We start from the raw sequence: 26,760 nt of genomic DNA on the forward strand, positions 1-26,760 counted from the left end.
GGATGGATGAGGACGGGGTGGGAGTGGAGACCTGTGTGGTCCAGGTATGAGGACCCGGGCGTCCCGCAGCCCGGCCACAAGGATGCGGCTTCCCACCCCCAGGAGTGGGGCGTACGTAGCCCAGAAGCTAGTCAGAAACACAGAACTCCAGATCTCAGCCCAGGCGCCGCCCCCCCCCCCCCATTCCAATCTGCATGTTAACAAGCTGTCCAGATGACTCCTATGCCCTTTCAGGTGTGAGAAGCACTGATCTAGACCCGCGGTTTCAAATCGCACACTGAGAATCACCAGGGGAGCTTTGAAAATGCCAGCGTCCCCGTTACACCCCGTTCCTATTGAATCTCCAAGAGTGAAGCAAAAAACAAAACCTCCAAGGGGTTCAATGTACAGTCAGTTTTGGGAACGTGGGATCTAGAGGCAGAGCCTAGAAGGAAACAAGGGTCTGTTGGGCTCTGGTGGCAGAAGAACAATTATGAGGGGGGAGGGAAACGTACACTGCCTTTGGAAATCTGCACACTGCACTCGCAGCGCCCAGGCAGAAGACATAATTACTGTAGGAAAGCCTAACTGATGCCCGTACCCTGAACTAGGCGCTCAGCCAGCCCGGCCAGGTCAGGTGGCCACTCACCTAGGCTAGCGCTCCCAGATTCCGACCGCTTGTCCCGCCCCCGTTCGCATGGTTCCAGCGAAAGACTTGGGGCGCAGGCGCACTCGCCGTCGCGGCTGGGACGGCCGCCGCTGACGTCAGGACGCCTCGCGGGTTCTAGGCCCCCGCCCCGGCTCCCGAGTTCCGCGCGGGCTGTGCGGGGGCGGGGCGTTGGGCCAGCTGAGCTATCCCGTCAGACCGCGCCAGTTTGAATGAAAGCTCCTCAAGATGGCGGCGGCCGGGGCCGAGGCGCCAGGAGGTGAGGGCTGGAGAGCGGCGTACCGCACTGTCCCCCGTCCGCCGGGCAAACTCCCGAGGCCCGAGAAGCGGGGCCGAAACGCGCGGGCCGGCCGGAGCGCGACGCGGCGAGACATCGCCTTCCGCGCGGCTGACACCGCGGCCCCCAGACGCGCGCCGCGGGCTCCTCCCTGCCCCCGGCCCCTGACCCTCCTCGCGGCTCGGCCCGCCCGCTGCCCGCAATCTCTTCCCGCGCCCGGCCCTCTCGAGGCCCGGCTCCCCCCCTCCGCTGCCGTCCCACGGACCCGGCGGCCCAGCCCACGCCGCCGGTCGGCCCCGACACCCCACCCCGCCCGACCGCCGTTTGGGGGCAACCGGGTAGCTACGGCGGATCCTTGCGCGGCTCGAGGTCCGTGGGCACGAGGGGGGCGCGACTCCTTTGTGATGGTTTGAGCCGGACGTTTGCAGTCGGGCTGGCTTTGGACTGGGAGCGGGAGGACCCCGGTGGTGTGGGTGTGACCTCAGTGTCGGAGGAACAGAGAGAGGTCGGGGCTATGAGAGGTGCGAAGGCTAAGAAAGGAGGTGAGTGAGGATGTACCCTGATTCGGACTCACGGGGAGGACCGGTTCCCTGTTGGAAGAAATCCCACTAAGTGGGTCCTGGAGGCGGTAGCCCCTGGCTCACGGGAATCGTCATCCCCGCTGGGAAGGAACTTGCGTGCTATTTCTGTGGTCGCCAAAGAATTCGGTGCTGAACGTGTGTTTGTGCGCGCGCTCCAAGACTGGAACTTTCAATGCCTTCTGAAACGGAAAGGTGTTTTCCAGCACTGCGCCTCTCCGCAAGGATTATGGACTCATTATCGCCCAACTTTTCCTCCGCTAGGGGTTAGTGTGAACTAGTATCAAGTTTTTGTGGCGGTCATGAAATGTTTATTCTTAACCAGTGAATTCTCTTTCTACGTTATTAGAGACCGATTGGTTACCGGGCGGGGGGGCGGAGGGTGGTGCGGTGTCGTGTGTTCCAAGTTTTCTTACTCTCAAAACTAGCATTTCCGTGGAGGGTTGCGTCTTGAATTCTTCTGTTGCTTGCACTAAGTGAAATTGGTAGGAACAGCAGACAGATACACCTTGGGTAGAAAGTCCAGGTGGTCAGCATAACGAGGTTAGCTCTACACAAAACATCCTGAGGCTTTTTAAATGGAAGAGATGGATATAAGGGGTGGTTTGTATTCCACTACTCCCCTATCCCCAAACCACCCCTCAAATTTTTTAGGGGAAAATACATCTCACTTTCTTGATCTGTAACTGAGGTCTTTGGGGTGGGGAGGAGTGGGGCTGGAAATCGTATTTCAGGTTTTCTGACCATGAGACCCCTGGGTGAGTTTGGGAGGGCGAGGAACGGGTATACAAGGAGCAGCTCTTCTCTCTTCCCGGCAAATTACCTCCAATCCCAAAAGGTTATCACAACTACCTTGGAAAGCTGCCAAGTAAAGCATGCGTTTACTGATGGATTTTGTTTGGTTTACTCCAGCCCTTACATTTTTTTCAATGAAGCTGAAACCCAGAAAGATGGAAACCTCCCTAAAGTCATGTAGTCAGGTGGCCTCGAGGGGGCTGGAACAGAGGACCCTTGATCCTCTCCGGTGTTTCTCGTGGCATTTGCTGGAAAGCCAAGTTTATTCTTTGTTTCTAAACGTCAGCTTGTGTTAACCTATTTTTAAAAAATATTTATTTACTTAATTTGGCTGTGCCAGGTCTTAGTTGCAGGTATGGGGGATCTTCTATCTTAGATGCAGCATATGGGATCTAGTTTCCTGACCAGGATTGAATCTGGGCCCCTGTATTGGGAGCTTGAAGTCTTTCTTAGCCACTGGATCACCACCCTGTGTTAACCTATTTTTAATGCAGTGTGGTGGCATACTCTTAACAGGAATTTGAGGGTAGACTCTCCCACAGCACTGTTACTGGCTTCTATAAAGTTGATGATGAGTGTATCTAATTTTCTTCAGACTTGGTGTAAATTGAATACTCTGTATTGTCATCTTTGGCTTTGAAAACAATACAGGAAGTATTACAAAACTCAGTATACTCTTCATTATTTTATTGTAACCCTTGGGTTAATTTACCTTGCTAAACTACATTGCTGCATGGGCAAAATTGAAGTTAAAATTTCATACAACCTTCCCAAATGGGAAAAGTGGATCATATGATGTCACAAGTATATAACTATAAAATTAGATTTAAGTTCTTATTGCTGGATGAAGAGAAGGGGAAAATTACTTTTTAACAATGTAAGATTATTTTTAAATATATTTAAGATATATCTCTAATAATTTTGTGCTTGAGGTCTACATTTGACTAAAACAGCAATTCTATATAGAATACAATGAAAAAGTTAAAAATACTATCTCAGCCTATCTGTGTGTATAATCTTTGAAAGCTTATAGACATGAAACATTTTGTTTAGGTGGCCTAGTGGAAATTGATATAGTAGAGCAGAGACACATGAGAAAATCCAGGAAGAAATATTTACCAAAATAGTTCTTCAGTGGTTAAATTTTCTTAGACATGTAAATGGTTTCTTGAATTTTTAGTCTTACAAAATTGCCAGTTGAAGGGTGGGGATATAGAAGTCAAGATTTTTTGTTTTGTTTTAATTGAGTAGCTATTTCATTAGTAAAGAATTCTATTTTCTTATTGTAGCTTGGTGTGTGCCTTGCCTAGTTTCACTTGATACTCTTCAGGAATTATGTAGAAAAGAAAAGCTCACATGTAAATCGATTGGAATCACCAAAAGGAATCTAAACAATTATGAGGTGGAATACTTGTGTGACTACAAGGTAGTAAAGGTAAGGCAAATATCTAGACCCTTAAAAGAGACCTAATCAGACCTCCCTTTAGTATTTCGTATTTCTGTAACATAAAGATAACCTTAAAAGTAAGCAAAGTTCTTCTTAATGGTTACAATTCTCAGCCATAATAAATTTGTGTGTCCTGTCATCTGTTTTGCCAGCTAACGTTGAGAGGATTTTGAAATACAAAATGTTCTTACATTCAAATATTTCAAGGTGCTTGTGTCATTCTACATCCAACTCTTGATTATCTCCATGTGGATTACCAAAGCAAATGTTTTAGCTCAGATTGGCTTCTCCTGTCATTCATTTTGTTCCTGAATCGTATTTCCCCACTATCACCTGAGGTGAACCTAGAAATTTAAGCCAATTTTAATGTTACCAAATATCAAGAAGCATCACCATTTGTATTTCCTGCCGTCCTGTCAAACTCCAGATAGCAATGAGGTTTTGTTGTGCAGTAGAGCAGCCTGGAGTTCAGTCATTTCTAGCCTTTGTCTAGTACCTTGTGACTCCAGAAAAGTCATTTAACTTCCCTGGGCTCCCTGTATTTCTGTTTCTCTTGAAAATGACAGGGTTGTTCTTCAAGAAGCTCTTTACAATCTAAACTTTACCATATACTTTTGAGTAATTCATCTCTCCATTGCCTACCTATTCTGTAAGAACTCTGGTTGTTCATCTGTCAGTTCTTCTGGATGAATGAATCAGAAATCCTGTTTCCTTGTTTTCCTTCTCTTTCATCTTCCATATGGATTCTGCCATTAAATCCAATTCTTCTTTGAAACATCCATCTTCTTTTGGTCCCACTGGCTTCCTCACTCAGTGGAATGTTGTGATGAAGCATTTCACCTACCTAGCAACTAAACAACAACAAAATTTTACCTACACTGTCAGCGCTCTCTGCACTCAAGGCTGCAGTCTTCAGCCCCCGAACAGCGCAGTCATCTGCCATTTCAGTTTATAAACTCTTGCCTGACCAGTCTAGCTGCAGGGGTCATACAATCACACTTCTTGGCTCCATTACATATTATTTCTGTTCTCACACTGCCCAGTTCCACTGGACAAGCTTTTTATCTTTCACTTGCTTCTTCCATTCTTGTCATCAGTTTTCCCAATTATAACTTTTCTGGACTTCTTACTGTGTCCCTCACCCTGTCATACTCAGCTGCAGACCTACCTCTTTGGATCCTCCAGGTATGAACTCTCAACTTACTTCACACCAGTTATCTGTATCTTTGTTAAGTGGTTGCACCTATTTTTCTTTTTTTCCCCCTGCCCATCCCTTTTAGAACTTTGCTTAATCTTTGATGTCTTTTTTTTTTAATCAAGTGCTATTTTTCCACTGGTTTATCTTAATTGATAAATCAGATTTTCCCTAATCTTTCTTTGATCTTGCGTCCCCACTCAAGCATTTCCTATCTTTTTCTTCTTCCTCATTTCCCATCAACTTTTAAATACAGCTTTATTGACACATGATTCACATACCCTACAATTCACCAGTTGAAGCTGTACAATTCAAAACTTTTTGCACACTCACAGAATTATTCTAAAATTGGTTGTAGCAGTGGTTGCACATTTTCATTAACCTAAAAAGAAACCCCATATTGCTTAACCATCACCCCCCAAACCTCTCCAGATCTTTTTCCCGTTAACCCTCAGCAACCACTAGTCTACTTTCTGTCTCAATAGATGTCCCTATTTGGACATTTCATGTACCTGGAATCATACAGTATGTATGTGGTCCTTTATGATTGGCTTCTTGCACTTAGCATAATATTTTCAAGGTTCTTTCATACTGTAGCATATATTAGTACTTTTTTTTTATTGCCAGATATGTCATTACATGACATATATGGACGTAGCACATTTGATTCATCTATTCATTACTTCATGGACATTTGGATTGTTTCTATCTGGGGGCTGTTATAGATAATGTTACAAACATTCACATACAAGTCTTGGTGTGGGCATGTTTTCATTTCTCTTGGATATATACCAAGAAGATGAGCTGCTGGTACCTCTATGGTTTAACCATCTGAGGAACTGTCAAACTGTTTTCCAAAGTGACCTCACCATTTTACATTCCCACCACCAGTGTGAAGGTTTTGATTTTTCCACATCTTCACCAATACCTGTTATCTGACTTCTTGATTATAGCTGTCCTAGTGGGTGTGGAACATCTCGTTCTTTTGGTTTGCATTTCTCTGGTGGCTAATGATGCTGAACATCTTCTCCAGTGCTTATAGCCATTTGTATATCTTCTTTAGAGAACTGTCTATTCAGATCCTTTACCTATTTTTTAAAGTTTTTAAAAAATTTATTATTTATTTGTGGCTGCACTGAGTCTTTGTTGCCGTGCAGGCTTTCTCTAGTTGTGGTGAGCAGGGCCTACTCTCTCGTTGTGGTGTGCAGGCTTCTCACGGTGGTGGCTTCTCTCGTTGCGGAGCCAGGCTCTAGGGCACAAGTTCAGGGTTAACCGTGCATGGGCTTAGTTGCCCCGTGCATGTAGGGTCTTCTCGGACCAGGGATGGAATCTGTGTTCTCTCCATTGGCAGGCTGATTCTTAACCACCGTATCACCAGGGAAGTCCCTACCTATTTTTTTGAATTGGGTTGTCTTTTTCTTACTGAGTTGTACTAGTTCTTTGTTATTCTAGATAGTCCCATATCAGATACACAGATTGCAAAAGATTTGAGCTGTAGCTTGCTTGTAGTTTCCCGTCTTCCTTTTTAACCCACTTGGTTCTGATTTATGCCCCTATCAGTGACCTCCTAATTGCCACATTTGAGGACCTCGGGTCTTACTCTTCCTTTGCAACATCCTACCCTGTTGGCTACTCTTTCTTCCTTGAACCTCTTGTCTTGGAGAGACTGCCTGGGTTGATTCCAGCTCTCCCGTGTACTAGTTGCATGACCTTCAGTGTACTACCTGGTTCTCTTTCCTTCAGTTTCTTCGCTGAGGTGAGTGGACAGTACCACCTCATATTAGGTGGTACATGTCACAGGGCTTCTATTAGCAGACTGACCCGTGGTGGTCCTGTGGTAGCGGCCTGCGCTGTCATCGTTGTTCCTCACCTCCATCTCCACTCCTCTCACAACCAGTTTCTCTTAATGTTCTTTCTGCTGCTCTATTAGTGTCTCTTACCTGTCCTTCCTCTGAAATGTCTATACGTACTATCCAAGGTGCTTTCCTTGGCCCTCTTCTCCCCTGGAAGCTGCTCTGTAGATGACCTCTTCTCGGGGGTTTCTACTTACACTTATTTGGCTAGTGACCCTCAAATCTCTGTGAGGCATTGTCTTCTTTCTGAGCTTCATTTCAAACTGGGCACCCTGTAGGTACCCACATTGAATATATTCAAAACTGTATCCATTTTCCCCCATCAAACCTGCATCCTGATCTAGTGTCCCCTATGTAGCTTCATAGAATTATAACCTTCACAGTGACCTGTCTTTATAAATTCTTCTTTCCTCCCTACCCTCTAAATCTAATAGATCATCTGATTATACGGTCTCTACCTCTTAGAGACCATATGTCTCTGTCTTTTGCTGTTAATTCCTGTTCCACTTTAACAGAGAGTTAATTACCAAGGAATCTGTACTTACATTGAAGGAGCTGCCAATTTTTTTTCTTATTCAGAATTCTGAGTCTTACAGTTCAGTTTGGGTAACTTATGCTGTTAGTTTCCCCTTCAACCTTCTCCTTTTGGTTTCTTTGGAATAAGCACACCTCCCACACTTATATCCTCGACAACTCACTTATATCCCTCACTTCTTCTCCTGCCTGACACAGATTATTTAATCTGTAACCCAGTATTACTTCAGTATATGTCTACCTTTTCCATCTGTCTGTCTTTCTGTCTTACAATCAGGGCAGGTGAGAGATCTTATGACCCTGTCCTTTTCTTACATATTCCCCTCCATTTAGCTCATAAAAGAGATTGTCCCAGCACCATATTCTTCAGAGTCATGACAGTTTCTGAAACACAGCTCTGATTGCACTAGAACTTCCCTTTAGCCCTTTCAGTGGCTCCCTGGTGTCTGCCAGTCTAAGCTGAGTCCCTTTGGACTGATGTTCTCTATCATCGGGCCACCAACCCCCTTCCCAGCTTCATCTCCTATAACATATCCTACTTCCCAACCACACTGATATGCTAGAAAATTCTTCCATGTAGCTAAGGCTTACTGAATGTGTAGTGTGAACTGAGCATTCTTCTGAGCATTGAGAATTTAGCTTAACAACAAACAGAGCTTATATTCCAATTCCTGAACACATCATACACCTTCGTGCCTTTTGACTTTTCTCATCCAGTTCTCTCTCAAACTTTTTCTTCTCTCCTTTGCAAAATCCTGCATGCCTGCAAAGTTCAGCTGAAAGGTTACACCAACCACAGAGCCTCCTTCCTTCCTCACCTCAGCAAAATTACTTGCTTTATTTTCAGGATAAGCACTGTTCTTGTCATTATTCTAGAACTTTTCATATTTTGTGGCTTTGTTTCATACCTTCCCTGCTTAACTATCAACCATTTGAGGGCCAAGAGTATGTCTTACTATAAACCGTAGTATACAGTGGATATTTAGTTCATGGTTGATGAATTGGTTTTTTGTGTCAGTGGTTTCTCCAGCCCTCACAGTGATCACTGGATCAGGTCATCATAGCTTCATGCTTAAATGACAGCACCAATTTACTGACTAATGTCTGCTGATTCATCTTTCTGTAGTCTCACTCAGTAAATATTTGAGATTTTTCTATGTATCAGGTGCTACATTAGGCAACGGGAACATAAAGATTAATGAGAAATGGTTCCTAACCTTAAGAAACTCACAGCCCAGTGAACAAGACTGGTAAGTAAACCATCCAATGCTATATAGACTAGTAAGTGCTAGGACAGACATCCTGACACGATTGGTGGGAGGAAGGCCTAGGCTGACTCAGAGAAGGCTTCCCGGAAAAGGTAACATCCCGCTGGGGCCTCGTAAGACGAATGGAGGCTTTCCTTAAGGCTTTATACAGAGAATGGAGGGGAAGAATCTGGGATTTGGAGATGGTGAGAGACAAGTAAAGGAACTCCAGCCGTCCTGCTGCAGAGAGCATCATCTGGTTCTAAAAAGTGTGACACTACATTCAGAGGGTTTTCTCTCCTCAATGAGGGAGAGAGCGGGTTAGCAGGAAGGGAAATGACACATGTACAACTTACATGTTCTGAAAGGCTGTTGTAATGTAAGCGAGAAGTGATTGTGTTTGAACTAAAGTAGTAACAATCAAGATGAAAAGAAGTAGATGATTTGCTTAATTATCAAGGATGTAAAATTTCAGTCTGTGGTTCAGCAGTCAGGGGGTTGGCTAGGGATCTAGCAGTGGAAAGCTTGCAGTGGTGTTGGTGGTAGTCTTGTTCACCAAGATCCAGGAATACAGGAAGATGAGGCTTAATATAGGAGGAGTAGGATAGGGGGCCAGATTGAGGTTGGAGAAGAAGGTTGAGAACATTTAAGTATGAGCTGACCAGTAGGTGGTTGGAAGTGAAGTAAAGTGAAGTCGCTCAGTCGTGTCCAACTCTTTGCGACCCCATGGACTATAGCCTACCAGGTTTTTCCATCCATGGGATTTTCCAGGCAAGAGTACTGGAGCGGGTTGCCATTTCCTTCTCCAGGGGATCTTCCCGACCTAGGGATCGGACCCCGGTCTCCCGCATTGCAGGCAGACTCTTTACCCTCTAAGCCAACTTGAGGAAGACAGGTGGTTGGAAATGTGGCTCTCAATCAAGAGTGAGAACTGACTGGTGACATTGCCCTTGAAGTGATTGGTGGAGGAATGGGGACTGAACCCCCAGGACTGGGCACACTTACCCCTTCATTAACCCGCAGATGTTTCTCCAGTCTTCTACCACCTGTCATGTCACACCCTGGGCACTAGCAGTCTCAGCGGTGAATGACACAGAGGTATGGTCCATGATGTCATGGAGTTTGCCTTTTGGTGAGTGTAGAAAAACCTTAACTATCATTGTACCAAGAACTTAATGATAGTTGAGATGAGGCTAGTGTTAACAGAAGGCTGTAGCTCATCCTGGAGACAATAGGCAGTTGTCCATGAGGAGCTAATTTCAGACTTAGTACTAAAGGGTGTAGAGATAATGGGGAAGGGTCCTGAGTTGGAAGAGAGCCTGACTCCTGCAAAGACTTTGAAGTATGGATGAAACATGATAAGCCAGAAGGATTGAAATGAGACTGGAAGGATGGGGCAGGGCCCAGAAACTGCCACTTCTTGTAGGCAAAGAGAGGAATTCTTGACTTTAAGTTTTGAACAGGGGAGTGGCATGGGGGACGGGGCTGTTGCACCATGAGTGGATAAGAGGCCATCGCAGTAATCCACACACAAAAGATGGGAGACGCGCCAAGATCGAGGAACAGGAAGGGGTACTCACAGGGAAGAGCTGTCTAAGGACAGGCACAAACTGGCAAGAAAGGTAGGAGGATCAGAAGAGTAAACCATGGAAGCCTGAGGAGCAGATCTTGTCAGCAAAACAGAATCATGACCAGCGGGGTCAAAGCAGAAGTAGAACATAACCCTCTTGACTGAGCTGTGGACAGGTCACTGATGCCCTTAGAGCATTTCTGTGGTTTGGATAGAAGAAGCCAAAATAGAATGAATTAAAGAATAAGTTGGAAATGAGAAAGTAAGGTCAAGTAGCGTGGGCAACTCTTCAAGAACTCTCGCTTTTAAGACGGGATGTGTAGGGTCTAAGAGTGTTGATAATTTAATTTTTTAAAAAATCTGACTATATAATGTGATTTTTAAAATTGAATGTTATAAAGCATTTTATACTGGGGAAAAAAATCTTCCACCCTGTGACCTTAGTCTCTGATCTGTAAACTTTTAGTAATTTATCATATCTTTTAGAAGTCCTTTCTTTATTCAAGCATTTGTATCTCAAAGGAGGTTTAGTTTAATTTTGCTTTTAAAAAATAAGGGAGAGTCAGATGCTAGTGAAAATCAAAAGAGAGCATGAAACTGAAGAGAGCAGAGGGAAGGGACTGATGGAGGAAGGGCATCTCTTCTGCTGTGTCCGAGGTCCCCTTCGTCTCTAGTTCCAGGTCCATGGAAGGATGGAAAGTCAGGGCTGTGTGCTCCCAAAAATAATAGGGGAGGCAGGGGATAGGGACCTGGAAGAAAATGGAGGTCTGGAATAGCCCACTCAGGACGGGGAAGGAATACCAACTGGGGGAACAATGGGACAGTTACCATGATGGGCTTCTGTTGGGGTCCATTGTAACTCAAAGGATATGAATTGGAGTCTCAGTGCTGTGTGATTTTTTTTTTTTAATGCCACATGTTTGCCATGTTGCCCGTTTGTGCAGAAAAATTTGTGACAAAACTGTGGGTGCTCTTTATTGACAAACTCAGCTCATCAGTGAAGAAGCCCTTAGCAATCAAATATTAAAGAAATATTACCTTAAAGGTTTGACTTCTTAAAAGTCTCCAGGTCATTCTCTGTCTATAGGACTAGCACTTGACTGAAAGACACATACTAACAAAATATCCACATTTCACCATAGTGAAATATTCCTTAAAGACTACTGCAATTAGGGTGCTTTGTTAAGAAATGGAATAATAGGAATCATTAGACTAAACCCTAAATTTTAGAGGTCAGGCAAACAGAGCTCCGAGAAGGACTTTGCCAGGGTCGTGTTCATTGGTGGCAGTCTTGGGCCTGTAACCCAGTCCTCACAGTACGTACACTCTCAGGTAGTGGTGTGAAAATCCAGTGACTTTCCGTTGACCAGAATAATTCTGAAACTGTTCCCGTGTAGCAGTGTGGTTTTCATATTCAGATTCATGCTCTTCTACCCTTAATATTGAATATTATGATCTCAAAACTTGCAGGGGAAAATTAGCTAATGAGAGGTAGATTTTTTTAATTGTTTTTCTTTTTTGTGCTCCCCCATATATGCATTTTAAAGAGTTTGTGCTTGCTACCTTTTACTGGCTACAGGCAACAGGCAACAGACACATTTAAAAAAAAAAAACATGAATTGTTATCTTCAGGTTAAGTTGAACAGCTTGTATTTCTTTTAAGGATTCATATGGTTACTATTGTGATTTTTTAATATTGCGTACATATTAGTAGTCACATTTTTTGTTACACATTCAGAAATGTTTAGTAAATGCCTAGGATATAGTGGGGACTTATGCTTGGTGCTAGGGTTACCAGGAATAAGATTGCTTCCCTCCTGCAAATGGCTTATATTGAGTTGGCCAAAATGTTTGTTTGGGTTCTTCCATCAGATCGTACAGAAAACCTGAACGAACTTTTTGGCTAACCCAATAGTTTCTATTAGAAATGGGAACACAAGTTGGCAGTAATCAGTCCTCCTTGGGCAAGAGTGGCAAGGAAGACTCCACAGGAGAGATGACATTTGAGCTGAGTTTTAAAAATGGGTGGGTTTTTCTACACAGAAAAGATGAGACTGAAATAGGTGTTCAGTAGACAAATGGAAGCAGACATTCTAACTAGAAATAACTGTGTGAACAGAGCAACGTAAAGGTAGGAAAACAGCAGTTCATTGTGGCTGGAGGGTGGTATGTGAATGGGGCCATATTGGAGCAGAGTCAGGGGAGCATCAAAGACCCAGTCGAGAATAATCTTTGTTATAATTGGAAGTTTGAGTTAATTCTTTTGGCAGTGGAGGAGCCATTAAAATTTTTAAGCAAGAAAATAACAGAATGACTGGTACTGTGGTGGGGAGGGTGCTTTTTGTTTTTATTAAAAATCTACACTTTAGTAGAGAAGGACAGATGGATTGTTGTTAGTCTGGAGGCAGGGAAACCAGTAGATCAGTGCCATAATCCAAGCAAGACTGAAGTCTTGAAGTAATTAGCATTCTGTTAATAGAGATGGATGAAAGGATCTAAGGAAGCTTGCTGATGGGGGAATGAAGGGAAGAAAACCATGAGATTGACCTCCTGATTTGCAACTTGGTGACTAGGTAGATGGGGCTAAGGCTGCTTTGATGCGAATACAGAGGGAAACTGTCTAGGAACAACAGTGATGAGTTCCCTACAGGTAGATTAAGAACCTATTGGACATCCAGTAGGTCATTAACTATATAGGGTTGCAGCTAAAATTTTGGGAGTGTCAGCGTACAGTTAAAACCGTTGGAGTAATGAGGTTGCCCAGAGAAAACATTTAGAGGAAGAATTCTTAGACTAGAATCCAAATATCCTGAAATTACCCATTGTACCATACATGTAACTTTTGATAGGGGAAAGTCTGTAGCTTTCTGGAGATTCTCAAAAGAGACAAACGCTTGTTTAGTGTGAAAAGGGACCAGAACAGAATCATCTTGAGTGACTACATTGTTTGAAGTGATGAGCAGAGATCTCAGCAAAGAAGGCAGAGAAGGAACAAAAATGAAGAGAGAACTATGATATCAAAACCTAAGGAATGGTCAGATGAGGACTGAGTTGGCTTGGCAGTTAGAAGATTGGTAAAATGTTCTAATAGACAAGGTAAAATTAAATGTATTTATTTTGAAAGAGACTTCCTACAGAAACACCATGGTTTCTAAGAGTTGTTAAAACCATTGGCCTACAATAAAGCTCAGACGCCTCAGTCAGGTGTTCAAGGCTGTCCCAAATTTGCTCTTCCCTTGCTGTTGCAGTTTAATCTCTCGCTTCAGTGTTCTAAACCCCAAAGCTAGCTAAATCTGTCTCTTCACTGTCTTCTGGATACTTCATGCAAATCTTAGCGCCAAGCTTCGCTTGTGTTTCTCATCCTGCCTGCCCTGTGCCCTACCCAACAATCGCTATCAGTCTTTCACAGCGTAGTTTGTTCTACTTCCTCTGTGCCTTTTTCTCATTGACCTATATTGATTTCCTTCTTTATGTTTTAGTGGTATTTATTGTCTTACTTTTTTTGGCCTTTAAAGTTGTACCACCTTGCATTGCTCTTTATTTTACATACTACTGCCTTCCTTTCCCAATGAGATTTTATACCTAAAGGCTAATATTATCTTACATCTCATCCCGCCGCCTAGTGACTGAACTTCCATATGCTCATTATAGACACTAAAATACTTGAATGAATTTAACCTAAGTAAGCCAAACATAGTGGGGGAAAATGTCTTGAAAAAAAAATTCATATGATATATTCCAAATTATACAGGAGTGATTAATGGATCATTTTTATGACTCCACTCCATTTTTATAGGTAATCAAGAGTTGACTGCATGTCTGAATAAGATATAGACATTCTGTGAGACTTAAGAAATTTTTGACTTTTATTTGAGAGTTCAGGGTATTGAAATCATTGCATTTAAGTCAAACTGATTTCTGTATAAAATTTATCTTATTTTTCAAAATGGAAATTTTTTATTTTAAAAGTAAAATGATGCTTATAAAATGAAAGACAAATCTACAAAGTAGAAATAAAATGTTACTAATATTTACATAGCACTCATACTTTAGAAGCACCTTTACCATCCATAAGTTAAGTAGGTACAAGGTAATTAACATACAAAATAATCACTAAAAATGCACCTGACTCATCGTTAAACAATATATTGTTTTGAAAGCAGACTTCAGTGGCTTAGTGTTTTGAGTGTTTCTTTCATTGTTTGCTGGCAACTTTTGGTGTATAACTCAGGGCCATGGTAGGAAAGACTGTAGCAGGAAAAAAAAGAGGGCCAGGGTTGCACTGTTTTATTTTGGAATCAGGAAAATGTAACTTTTATTTATAATTAAGGAGAATAGGTAATGTGACGTGGTGCCAAATCGTCCTCATTGTTACTGCGCATCTAGCCGCTAACAGCAACTGCAGAGTGCAGTTACCTGACAGGAGGGGGTGGCCCGTGTTAGGTTTAGTGAGCCGGTTTGACCAACACGCCAATATATGTCTAGGCTTTTTTCCCCTGGAATCATAGTATATATTTTCATAGAAGTATAGTTTTTGTGCATATGTTCATGCCATAATTTAGTCACTTTTTTTTTGACTAAACATTTTTACCATTTTCACAAAAAAGCAGAGCTCTTTTCATTAATAAGCATTATTGTGTATTGAGTAGAATATAATAAAACATGGAGATAAGCTCGCTGACTAGCCAAGTGACCTGCAAGGCTGCCTTAATGCTCCTTACCCCATCGTGCCTCAGTACATTTTCTGGACCTGCCAGGTCACAATAAACTAGAACTAGTAAAACACCCTTACTTTAATAAAACCTCTATTTAAAATTTCAGGGGAAATCAAATGTATGCCAGTTAATTTTTTATCAATATCTGTGAATTAAAATGCTAACTAAAAACCATAGAATGCAGTTTACTTACTTTATATTTCAGAAGACATTTTACCCTAGCACTTATGGGTTTGTGTTTGCTATTCTAGAGAACAAAGAAAATTGAGACTTTACTTGAATAATTTATGTATAGTATGTACACTAGACTTCTGCCTGCCAATGCAGATGTAAGAGACCCAGGTTCGATCCCTGGGTTGGGAAGATCCCCTGGAGGAGGAAATGGCAACCCACTCCAGTATTCTTGCCTGAAGAATCCCATGGACAGAGGAGCCTGGCAGGCTACATTCCATAGGGTCGCACAGAGTCGGACACAGTGGAAGTGACTTGGCACACATGCACATAACACTAGACTACCTTTTTAAAGAGAAACTTAATATAGTATTGGGAAGACACAGCCAACTCCTGGGGTGAGAAAGCAGGATTTCGGGTACCATAATGACCAACAGCAGTCTGAAAGATAAATCAAAATATTTGATTTTTGGTGCTTTGAGGGCCTGTCACCTAATCCAGCCACAGGTGAGTCTCTCTGGAATTGTGCTGTTCAATAGAAATATGATACAAACTATAGGTGTATACAGTTGGCCCTCTGTATCCCCAGGTTCTGCGCCCCAGGATTTAACTAACTCCAGAGAGAAAATATTTGAAAAAGAGAAAGTTGCAAGGCAAAACTTGAATTTGCCATGCACTGGCAACTATTTATATAGTATTCATGTTATATTAGATCTAGAGATGATTTAAAGTATACAAGTAGGTTGTATGCAAATACTATGCCATTTCACATGTGGGACTTGAGCATAGTGGATTTTAGTATCCGAGAGGGGTCCTGAAACCAATCCTCTGGTGAATACCAAAGGACAACTATAATTAAAAAAATTTTTCCTTGTAACTGCATTAAACAGAATGGAAAGAACCAGGTGAAACTTCTTTCAATAATACATTTAATTTAACCCCAAATATTATTTCCATGTGTAATCAATGCTTTCTTAAAAATTAAATACTTTACATTATTTTTGTGCTGACTCTTTGAAGTGCAGTGTGTATTACACATAGAACACATCTCAGTTTGAACCAGCCACATTCAGTAGCAACATGCAGCCAGGAATGACCCGTACAGTTCACTCTAGAAAATCTAGGGAGGTGTGTCCTGGACATTAATGAAAAAGAACTTCCTTCATAGCCGGTGTAAAGTATTAAATTACAGACCTTGTTGTCGTTCAGTCACCAAGTCGTGTCCAACTCTTTGTGACCCCATGGACTGCAGCACTCCAGGCCTCCCTGTCCCTCACTATCTCCTGGAGTTTGCCCAAGTTCATGTCCATTGAATCAATTACAGACCTTAGAGGGTGCCTGCAGCTGTGCTGGCCGAGCAAACCGCTGACCTATGTCATAAATTCTTTTGAGTACAACTTATTTCCATATAAAGATAAATACTGTTTTGTCTAACTTGATCACTGGGAACATATTCATGAATTTCAGTACTTATATCTTTCCCCAGGTGTGACTCTTTTGCCTGTAGTCAAACATTATGCTATATCTAAGTTTTCTGTACATATTTTATGTAATGAAAAACAGCTTTATGATTTGTATTTCATCTGCTAGTAACCTGTAACTGTGTATTATGAACTTTATTAAGAAAAATAATAATACCCTTCAAGATATTCAATTATTTTCAGTAAATGGATATGTCATAATCTGATTTGCATTTTCTTTTATATTTTAAGGATATGGAATATTATCTTGTAAAATGGAAAGGATGGCCAGATTCTACAAATACTTGGGAACCTTTGCAAAATCTCAAGTGCCCATTACTACTTCAGCAGTTCTCTAATGACAAGCATAATTATTTATCTCAGGTAAAGAAAGGCAAAGCAATAACTCTCAAAGAAAATCACAGAGCCTTGAAACCTGCTGTTGCTGAATACATTGTGAAGAAGGCTAAGCAAAGGATAGCCCTGCAGAGGTGGCAGGATGAACTCAACAGAAGGAAGACTCACAAAGGAATGATTTTTGTTGAAAATACTGTGGACTTAGAGGGGCCCCCTTCAGACTTCTACTACATTAATGAATACAAACCAGCTCCTGGAATCAGCTTAGTAAATGAAGCTACCTTTGGTTGTTCATGCAGAGATTGCTTCTTTGAAAAATGTTGTCCTGCTGAAGCTGGAGTTCTTTTGGCTTATAATAAACATCAACAAATTAAAATCCCACCGGGTACCCCCATTTACGAGTGCAACTCAAGGTGTCAATGCGGGCCCGATTGTCCCAACAGGATTGTGCAGAAAGGCACACAGTATTCCCTTTGCATCTTTCGAACAAGCAATGGCTGTGGCTGGGGCGTAAAAACCCTTGTGAAGATTAAAAGAATGAGTTTTGTCATGGAATATGTTGGAGAGGTACGTTCACCTTCTCTCATAGCAGATAATGTACAAGGAACGTGTATGCTTTTGAAAAGTTGCCTTTTTAACCTCAGTGAAAAACATTTGGTATGTTTTGATATTATCATTGCAAATATGTACAAATTTCAGGTTTGAAAGACGGGTTCACTGGCATCATTTTAAAAATATAAACTTGAATATGAATCAAAAAATTATATATAATGACAAATGTAGTAGTCATCTTTCAACAAACACCCAGTCATAAGTCACTGAAACTGGCATTTGTAAATTTGAAAATATGACAACTATTTTTACACAAGAGTCCTAAGACAGTTTTGAAAATCAGATCTAAATACATCCTGACTTGGAAACTTGCCGGGGGGGGGTGGGGGGGGGGGTGCGGTTACTTTTTAATTGGAGGAAAATTGCCGTGCCATGTTTTGCTGACTTCCGCTGTGCAACAGCGCACATCAGTCATACATGTGTGTGGCCCTGCCCCCTCCCTCTTGCGGCTCCCTGCCCCATCCCACCCCCTAGGGCAACACAGAGCGCCAGGCTGGGCTCCGGACGCTGTTCAGTTGTCACTCACTTCATCCATTTGACCAAATATGATGATGTGCAGTCGGCAAAACTCAATTTTACATCAGCAGGAAAGACTGTAGAGTAAATGGACGTTTTATGAGCAAGTACTGTAAAATATACATAAAAACATGTATTGCACCCGCCAGCAGTGAGTGAGTGAGTGAAGTGGCTCAGTTGTGTCCGACTCTTTGCGACCCCATGGACAGTAGCCTGCACCAGGCTCCTCCATCCATGGGATTTCCTAGGCAAGAGTACTGGAGTGGGTTGCCATTTCCTTCTCCAGGGACCTGCCAGCAAGGGACATCCAAATCCTTTGTAACTCAGCTACAAAGATTGTTCTCTAAATTACCAATACTAAGCAAATTTTTATACGTGCAGTGTAGATATACAGAAGATCGTATTTACTGCATACTATTCTAAGCACCTTGTGTTTTAACTTAATTCTGTCAACAACTCTATGAGGTGGTAGCATTCTCTCCATTATTATACAGGAGGAAACTGAGGCACAGAGAAAAATTAAGCAACTCACCCAGGGTCACTTAGTAGTAATGAAGAACCAAGATTCAAAACCAAGGCTCTAAAATCTTGACCCCTGCACAATTCTTCCCCAGTCTGAATGGTGGGAGAGGCTGTGGCTAGAAAAATACAAGTGTGACTGCCTATCTGGGGTTGTCAACTCAGATATTTTAGAAGTTGTTTGGAATTGGATCACCTTTAAGTATCTGCATTCACCCAGAATTCTCAGGTCAGACTGCATCCCTATTTTGATACTTAAATTTTTAGACAATGGCAGATTATTATAAATCACTATTCAGGAGACTGGATCTCATATAATCAAATCGTTCTCTTTTTGAGTTTAATAAATATAACTGAATTTGGTTGCCACCATGAGTCACTTGAGACATTTTTGGTTTCTTAATCTGAGCATGTGGTGAAGCTATGTTCTTCAGAGCAGAACTGTACAGATGATGGTTGTGAGTTGCAGAATTTCATGAAAACCACCTGTTCTACAAAACTAAACTTGCCATACAGTTAACTGTGGATTTAGCGTACCTTCTCTCCTGTATTTGCAACTAATTTCCATTTGTAACGACACACAGATTAATTATAGGAAAATTATGCTTTAGAGCACAGATACTTGTAAACTTAGTTCTTTACATTCTGGTGTGTTCTACAGAGAGCTATAGTTGTGTAGCTCCTGTATTGATATATTGAACATATAAATAAAGCCAAAGTAGTATACTGTTTCAGCTTGGTAATTGTTGGGTTGTCCTAATTCTCATTTAAATAGTCATACTTAGCACCCTCATTTTCTCCTTTTGTTTCCCCACCTCTTTTCATCTAGTTTTTCTAGAGTAGTTTATGTAAATGTTTATTTTGATGGCATTTTTGTTTCTTTTTATGCACTTGAAGGCCATTAATATATTAATAGATTTATGGATGAATGTTTCTTCAGTTAAGCAACAGCTTTATAATAATATACTATAGTTTTTTCTTTTTAGGTAATCACCAGTGAGGAAGCCGAGAGACGTGGGCAGTTATATGACAACAAAGGAATCACATATCTCTTTGATCTGGACTATGAATCTGATGAATTCACAGTGGATGCAGCTCGATACGGAAATGTGTCTCATTTTGTGAATCACAGTGTAAGAGATACTTATTATAGACAGGACTAGGACTACTTACTATAGACAGGACTAATTAGTACTGTTTTAAATGATTTTCTGTACTTGAGGGATAATTATATACTTTGTCATTATTTCTAAAGTATTCTAATGCAAGGGCCTTTTCTGTTAATTCCTGTTATTACTGCTCTTTTAGGAAAATTCATCAATGTGCCTACCAAATACCATCCATTTTAAGAATCTTTACATGTATTACTTCATTTAAACTTTTCAGCAACTTTATAAGATAGGTATTATCCTCATACAGAGAAGGAAATTAATCACCAGAGGAGTTAAGAGGTAAAAAGTTGAAAAATTAACACCGCTATATGGGTTATAGAAGTTAACACAGCTAAATTTAGAATGTATGACTAAAGAAAGATTGCTGTATTCTCTTAAAATGTAAACATTTAACATTTTTATAAAATTTTAGGATTTCTAGAGTACTGAAGTATTTAGTAGGACTACTTTTCCAAATTATGAATTAGTATTCTTAATTCTTATTTAAAACAAACTTAGAATACAGTTAGAACCTTAACTCCAAAAACTTACACTCTAAAAAACTACACTCTATAAAACTATAAGGGAGGTTAGGAGTTACTAGACACCTATTTAGTGCTCGATGGATAACAGAGTTTTAGGCTTGTGAGATTGGCATTATCTCCATTTTATAGATATAAGAAAAATGTGTCTCAGAGAGTAAGTTCTATAGTTGACCATAGAAGGAAGGTAGACCATGCTAATCTTTTGATGGGTTTTATACCAAGAAACTAGTTTATGATGAGTAATGAAATATCAGACACCTTCTGACATCTTAGTTTTCTGGTTTACTTAAACATTTAATTTTTTCTTAATGATAAAATCAAAAGGCTTTCAAAATAGATACTCTATTCAAGGACAATTAAACAGTCATTTTTATTTCTTAGTATGATTCACTGGGTCTTTCTTGCATATTCTAGAATTTAGTGTAGAGTTCTCAAAATACCGAATAATTCCAATCAAAAGTTTTAAGAAATGAAACTCCATGCAGTATGAAATTGCATGATTTGATTTTTTAAGAACAATTACTGCAATTCTTTAAGCCTTACTAGAGCATCTTTTAATTTTAATAATCTTTTTCTAGATGTTCTGCTTGGGCCTTTTTTGAGTTTCTAGGCTTTTCAATAAACTTTTGGTACAGTAGTCCCTGCTTATCTGCAGTTTCACTTCCCATGATTTTAGTTACTACTGTCAAACATTCTCCAAAAATATTAAATTAAAAATTTTAGACACAAGCAAAAAATATTTTTATGCCTTACTAAAATATTTACAGGTGGAATGATATTATCTAATACTTGCATTAAAGTTCTCCAGAAACAATTAAGAAGTTGGGATTAGATGAAACAAGAATGACAGAAATGTTAATAATCCTTGAAGCTGCATAGTGGATGTATGTGAACTTATTTTCTCTTGGTTTATGTCTGAAATTTTCTGTAAGGGAACGCTGTTTTTCAGTGTGAATGCCTCAAAACCCTCTAAACATTAAGCCACTTAATTTCTCATAGAATTTAACACTAATACTCTGGGAAATTAATGATTTTACATAGCATATAGAAGAGCTCATTCATGTCATTTTTACTTAAGTGGGATCTCATGTTCCTTTTTAGTGTGACCCAAACCTTCAGGTGTTCAATGTTTTCATTGATAACCTCGATACCCGTCTTCCCCGAATAGCATTATTTTCCACGAGAACTATCAATGCTGGAGAAGAGCTCACTTTTGATTATCAAATGAAAGGTAAGATTTTCAAATAGTTTCTTTGATGGAACGTCAGTGTGAAAAATCTAATTAGAATAGAAGACCTTAGAACATCTGAACCAAACTAAATACTAACTAAATAGAAAGGGAAAAAAAGGCTATAAGAGTTTGTCTTTTCAATCAAGGGCACAAAGCTAATCTGATAGAGCTAATGCTAGAATCCAGGTCTGCCTGACCTTGGGGGCTGAGTAATGCTGTTTCTTTACATCAAGTTGCTGCCTGCGTTTTTCAGAACTTCCATATAGAAGCTTATTTATTATAAGATCTTTTTTCAATATTACTTGCATTTAAAAAATTTTCAGTCTTACATTTCTGAATGTTTACTGAGATGTGTATTCAAAAGATTGAAAATATGATGTAAATCATATATGAGCTTACTCCATTCCTACTTGAATCTGGGTTTTAAAAAGAACATTGAATTCTCTTTGCTTTACTGTGAACTAAGTATGATGCCCTTTACATATTGTTACTATTTGACCTTGCTTTATGATTCTTAAGAAATTTATTAAATGAATGCTTGTATATTGAATTTTACTAGTAAGTTTCATCATTTCACAAACCCATCCTCATAAATATGGGGTAATAACAAACACTTTACCTCTGACTTGCCCACACCATCCTTTCATGACATTTCATAATGATTTGTCTCTGAATATTCACACTTACTTACAACTGATAAAAAATTTGAAACTCATTATGAATTATCTTAACACTTTGTCCTGTATTTCTTTTTCTATGTATCCAGGTTCTGGAGATGTATCTTCAGATTCTATTGACCACAGCCCAGCCAAAAAGAGAGCCAGAACTGTGTGCAAATGTGGAGCTGTGACTTGCAGAGGTTACCTCAACTGAATTTTCAGGAAATAGAACTTATGATGATTACAGTGTTTTTTCTAATGTTAACATTTTAAAAGTATTTCAGACTTTTTTCATATTATCAAGATTATACACTACGATGATTTACAATTCATCTTTCAGACTGTTGGCCAAATGCATTACTGATATTCTTGAAGAGAGGCACATAGGGTCACATACACTAATTCTAAATATACATATTCAGTGGTTAGACACCAAACATGAAAGGAAAACTATTTGCAAATCAACAGATATATACTTAAGAGGAAGTCTATGTGAATATAGAGAAATGCCTCCTTCAGTGTTTGTTAAACTGATGATGTAACAGTTGCTAAGACTGAACATTCAATTTGCCATACACCTTGAATTTAGAGAAATAGAGTTAATTCATATTGGACAAATACACAAGTTCTATTTTTGTTATTGTCATTCCTGTTTACCTACTTACAACTCTTTGTACTTGTATTTGAGACAAATAGGTGATACTGAATTATACTCTATTTTCTACTTTCATTAAAACATTGGTATCTTAATGATATAGAAATTTAAGGTCTAAAATTAAATGTAAAAAAATTTAATTGCAGCTTGATTTAATATTTTGAAGCAATCTAGACCAGTAGGAGGGGTGGATATCTGAACCAGTAAAAGATTTTTTAATCTTGTAGAAGAAAGGTTTCTGAAGTTTTCCTAAAATTCTAGAATGGCTGGCTGATACGCTTCTTAGAAAGAACGAGGCATGGGGCCATGCAGGTCTTTTGGAGTGCCAAACGGGAGATGGAGCACTTTATAGGACCCTCTTGATGACATGAGTCAGGCGATCTCTGCTGAATACCTCTGGTCTCCACAGTAAGAACAAGATCTCTCTTTAGAGCAGCTGTATGTAATGATAATGTTCCACACAATAATTAACATGCATCTTCTGAATTTCAGGTAGTTTTAACATTTCCTTGCCACTAAATTATTTTTATAATAAAGGGCCTGCATGCCTTTCTTAAGAAGTGATCTATATTTTGAACTGATACTTATTTTATACATGAATTTTTTTCATGTGATAAAGCTAAACTTGGCTTGGCCAAAGTGTGTGCCTGAATTATGAGACCATTTATTACTTGAACTCTGAAGACTGAAGTGACTATATTCATTGCTTGGTGTGGGGGGGTTGTTTTGTTTTTTCCTACATAGTGAAACCTAAGTTGGGAAAAAAACTATTTTCATCTCCCTCAGATCCTGGAACATCTAATCATGGTGTCCAACATGACAGTGAATGTAACAGCTAAGTCTGGCTTTTGGTATTCCTAATTAGGTCCTGCCAGAGCTCACTGCCTGAGGCTTTAATGACCCACAGAACCCTTGGGTAAAACTGAACTGACTTCAAGAATGCAGCACTTCACATCTTAATCCTTAACTTCTCTTCTTGGGAGAAGCTGCACTTTGTTAATATTGCTGTCACAGGACTTTGCTTTTTCATAGTACAAGGTGAATTGTTTACATGTTTGGAGCCTCAGAGTATATCTGCTTACCAAAATTTGGAGGCATCAAGGAGAAAATTATTTTTTAGTGCCATTTCTTGTTGTTCTTGATAAAAAAGTCACAAGGTGTCAGTGGTTTTTAAAAAAAAAGTCACAAATTTACAGGGGCCTGACTTACTTTGAATTATAATTCTCACAAGTTCAAGATGTAATTGTAACATTGGTCATTGTTTTACTATCTAGTTATTTGATCTTGTCTACTCTGTGTTAAAGAAATGTAAAGCTGGAGAACAAAGGGAAAAATGACTATTTTCGGTAAACTTGCATTTGGTCCTTATAGAAATGTCCTTATAGAAATGTAATGAGCTTTTGACATTTTAAATACCCACATTAACCGTGAGTCGTTAAAATAGCTGAACTTAAGCAGTAAAATAATAGAAACTAAATGAAGCTGTTAGGAGCTTTAACTATTTTAAGTCAACATCTAACTTCTTGTTTCCTAAGTTGTCAGAATTTGTTCTCTCAATATCAAACAGATATGTAAGGGTAATATTTAGATCAAGTTTACAATATTTAGATAAAGTTAACGCTGTAAATTAATCCACTGTCAAGTTGTATTGATAACACTGTTTTCGGTATTTACAGAAAAGGATTCTGAAACACACACAGTTGGTAAGCTCAGGGTTTTTTCCCCACATATGCACAAAATCTAGATTGCACCTACTTATAGTTAAGCAGTTTCTCTTAGTAAAATAAATTTAGTTTAGCATTTGGTTTTCTTTTATTACACCTTAGCTTTATTTCTGAATATTTTACTGTCATTTTCAGTAAAGCTAAAGGGGCAGAAAATTATTGATGTACTCCTGACTACCTGTTACTGAAATTAACCAAAGGTTTATACCATTCTTTTAAATAGTACTTTTAAGAAAGTTTTATTATTGTCATGGCTCATGCATTTGAATATTAAAGTACCATTTTGTACTTAGCATAAGTTAGATGGATGCTTAAATTTTTTGAGCATTATTAGTCACCAGGTACTTAAGCAGTTTTGCTAAGTACTGCCTGGAAGTGCAGAGGCCTTTTAGAATTAGAGCTGATAACCTTTGAGCAAGTCTCAGGCCCTGTGCATGTCCTGTGCTTCTCATGAGTCGAGGACGCTGGTGCTGCCTTCCCTAAACACACTGAAGACATGGGCTCAGACTGCCGCGGTTAACGTTAACATCCCCACAATCGGAAACTACACTTGACTGCTTTTAACATACTTGACCAACTTCAGGCAGACGTGTTGTTTTTTTTTTTTTTAAATCAGTTTCTACTGTTAAACAAACTGCGAAATCCTGGATTCCTCTCTAAGGAAATGTGAGTAGCCATGGGTTTCTTTTGTGATAATAAAGCTTGGCATTTTGAAACTTTTTTCACTTATTTTATACATCACAGTTCTTGAAGTAAAACTCAAATAGCCAGTGTAATGAATCCTACCCACTTTTATGCTCTTCTTGAGAGGCTTCAGTGCCCAGTGGTTAAAAGCATGGTCTGGGAGCCCTGAGTGCCTTGTTTGAGTTCTGGCTTCACATCTTACTAATAAACTAACCCTTCTGCCTCAGCCTCCTCCTTTGTGAATGCAGATGGTAAGTGTGCCTACCTCAAAGGATGCTTGTGAGGAGTAAAGAGTGTATGAAAGAATTAAGCCTTGTTGCAGAGGAAGCGCCATATATCAGTATTAGCTGTGATAATTCTGTACTGTAAAACATTTGGTGATCACTGCAGGGTTTTTGATCAAAGTCTGTTCTAGTACTCTTAGTCGTTAAATACATTCAGCTAGCATTTATTATGCTAGAATCACATATAAAACAATAAAAATATGGCCATATGGAATATTAAATTGATGGTGATAATACTGCAAATATATTCAGAAGAATGTTTACAGGCATGTTTTGAACACCCACCTTGGATCATAAGCTCTACTGTTAAAATGACATCTTAAGGGTCAGTGAATATGTACAAATGTATACAGTAGTTACATTTGATTATGTGACTTATGATAATGAAGTATAATTAATTTTTAGAGCTAAAAATTAAAAATGAAGTCTCTGGGTTCCTGTAATAGGCCGGTTGTAGTTATGAGAGTTGAACATGTAGTTGCTACTGGTTGTCTCTAGTGACTTTATATTCACGTTGAATTTAGGTAATGGTACTCATAGGGGAGCTGTGCAAAATAGAATAATATATAATTCTTCCCCAGTCACACTGAGTCTGTAGAGTGTATTTCATCAAAAGCTCAGGGTAGCATCTGAGCTAGAAAAAAGGTTCCGTGTCCCCTTAAACCTCTGCATTCTTCAGCTCCTTCGCCGGCAGCTATATTATGATGCTCAGCCCAGTCTCTGTTGATGTACATATTAATAAACTAATTGTTGAGTAATTTAGGACAGAGACACTTGCTGTAAATTATGATTCAACATATTCCTTGAAGAACAGAAAGGAGTAGCACCAGGCACCCAACTGTCAGCCCTGAGCCTTATCACATTGGGTTACCCCTCTCCGGTGCCAGTTTCTTAGCTGAAACTTAAAAGTCACTGTCCAGTTTTCCTCCCATGTAAATAGACACTGGCTAATTTATCCTTCTACCAACACTTGGGAATGGAAAATTCCCTTCTGGACAAGTGAGAGGGCTAGCTTCCTAGGTCCACTTGGTATTGGCTCCCCTAAACACCTAGTTTATTCTCCTCTTTCGTGGATTCTGTTGTATAACCTTAATTAGTCTTGTGGATTCAGTACTTATTTTTGGTTTTTCTACAATTCAGCATGGTGATAATGCATTTTAGTTTCATTGATCTGCAAATTGGTTTTTAGAGACTCCACTTAAGTGAAAGCTCTGCTTTTGCTTTCTTAATACGAAATATCAGCAAACCAAAATGTTTATGAATATCATAAACACTTGTGAATAAGTATATTAAATGCACATACATAACTATGCAAAAACATAACCTACTGGTGAA

The 26,760-nt window shown here is 39.8% G+C and overlaps 1 protein-coding gene across 5 annotated transcripts; it reads left to right on the forward strand.

The window, feature by feature from the left end:
• Window positions 1-779: 779 nt before the first annotated feature.
• Window positions 780-26,748, forward strand: SUV39H2 (SUV39H2 histone lysine methyltransferase). 5 transcript variants are annotated; one of them, XM_065921156.1, is made up of 6 exons: window positions 800-905; window positions 3,586-3,731; window positions 16,741-17,412; window positions 19,479-19,625; window positions 21,290-21,419; window positions 22,186-26,748. In XM_065921156.1, the coding sequence occupies exons 1-6, from the start codon at window positions 875-877 to the stop codon at window positions 22,290-22,292; spliced, it is 1,233 nt and encodes a 410-aa protein (XP_065777228.1). In that variant the 5' UTR covers window positions 800-874; the 3' UTR covers window positions 22,293-26,748. The 5 variants fall into 5 exon arrangements, with proteins under 5 accessions (XP_065777229.1, XP_065777228.1, XP_065777232.1 ...); XM_065921160.1 differs by lacking the exon at window positions 800-905 and adding an exon at window positions 1,150-1,292; XM_065921157.1 differs by lacking the exon at window positions 3,586-3,731 and having other exon boundaries at window positions 780-905.
• Window positions 26,749-26,760: the final 12 nt, after the last annotated feature.

Source organism: Muntiacus reevesi, chromosome 2 (genome assembly GCF_963930625.1).
Source record: "Muntiacus reevesi chromosome 2, mMunRee1.1, whole genome shotgun sequence".
In the NCBI taxonomy this organism is placed as follows: Eukaryota; Metazoa; Chordata; class Mammalia; order Artiodactyla; family Cervidae; genus Muntiacus; species Muntiacus reevesi.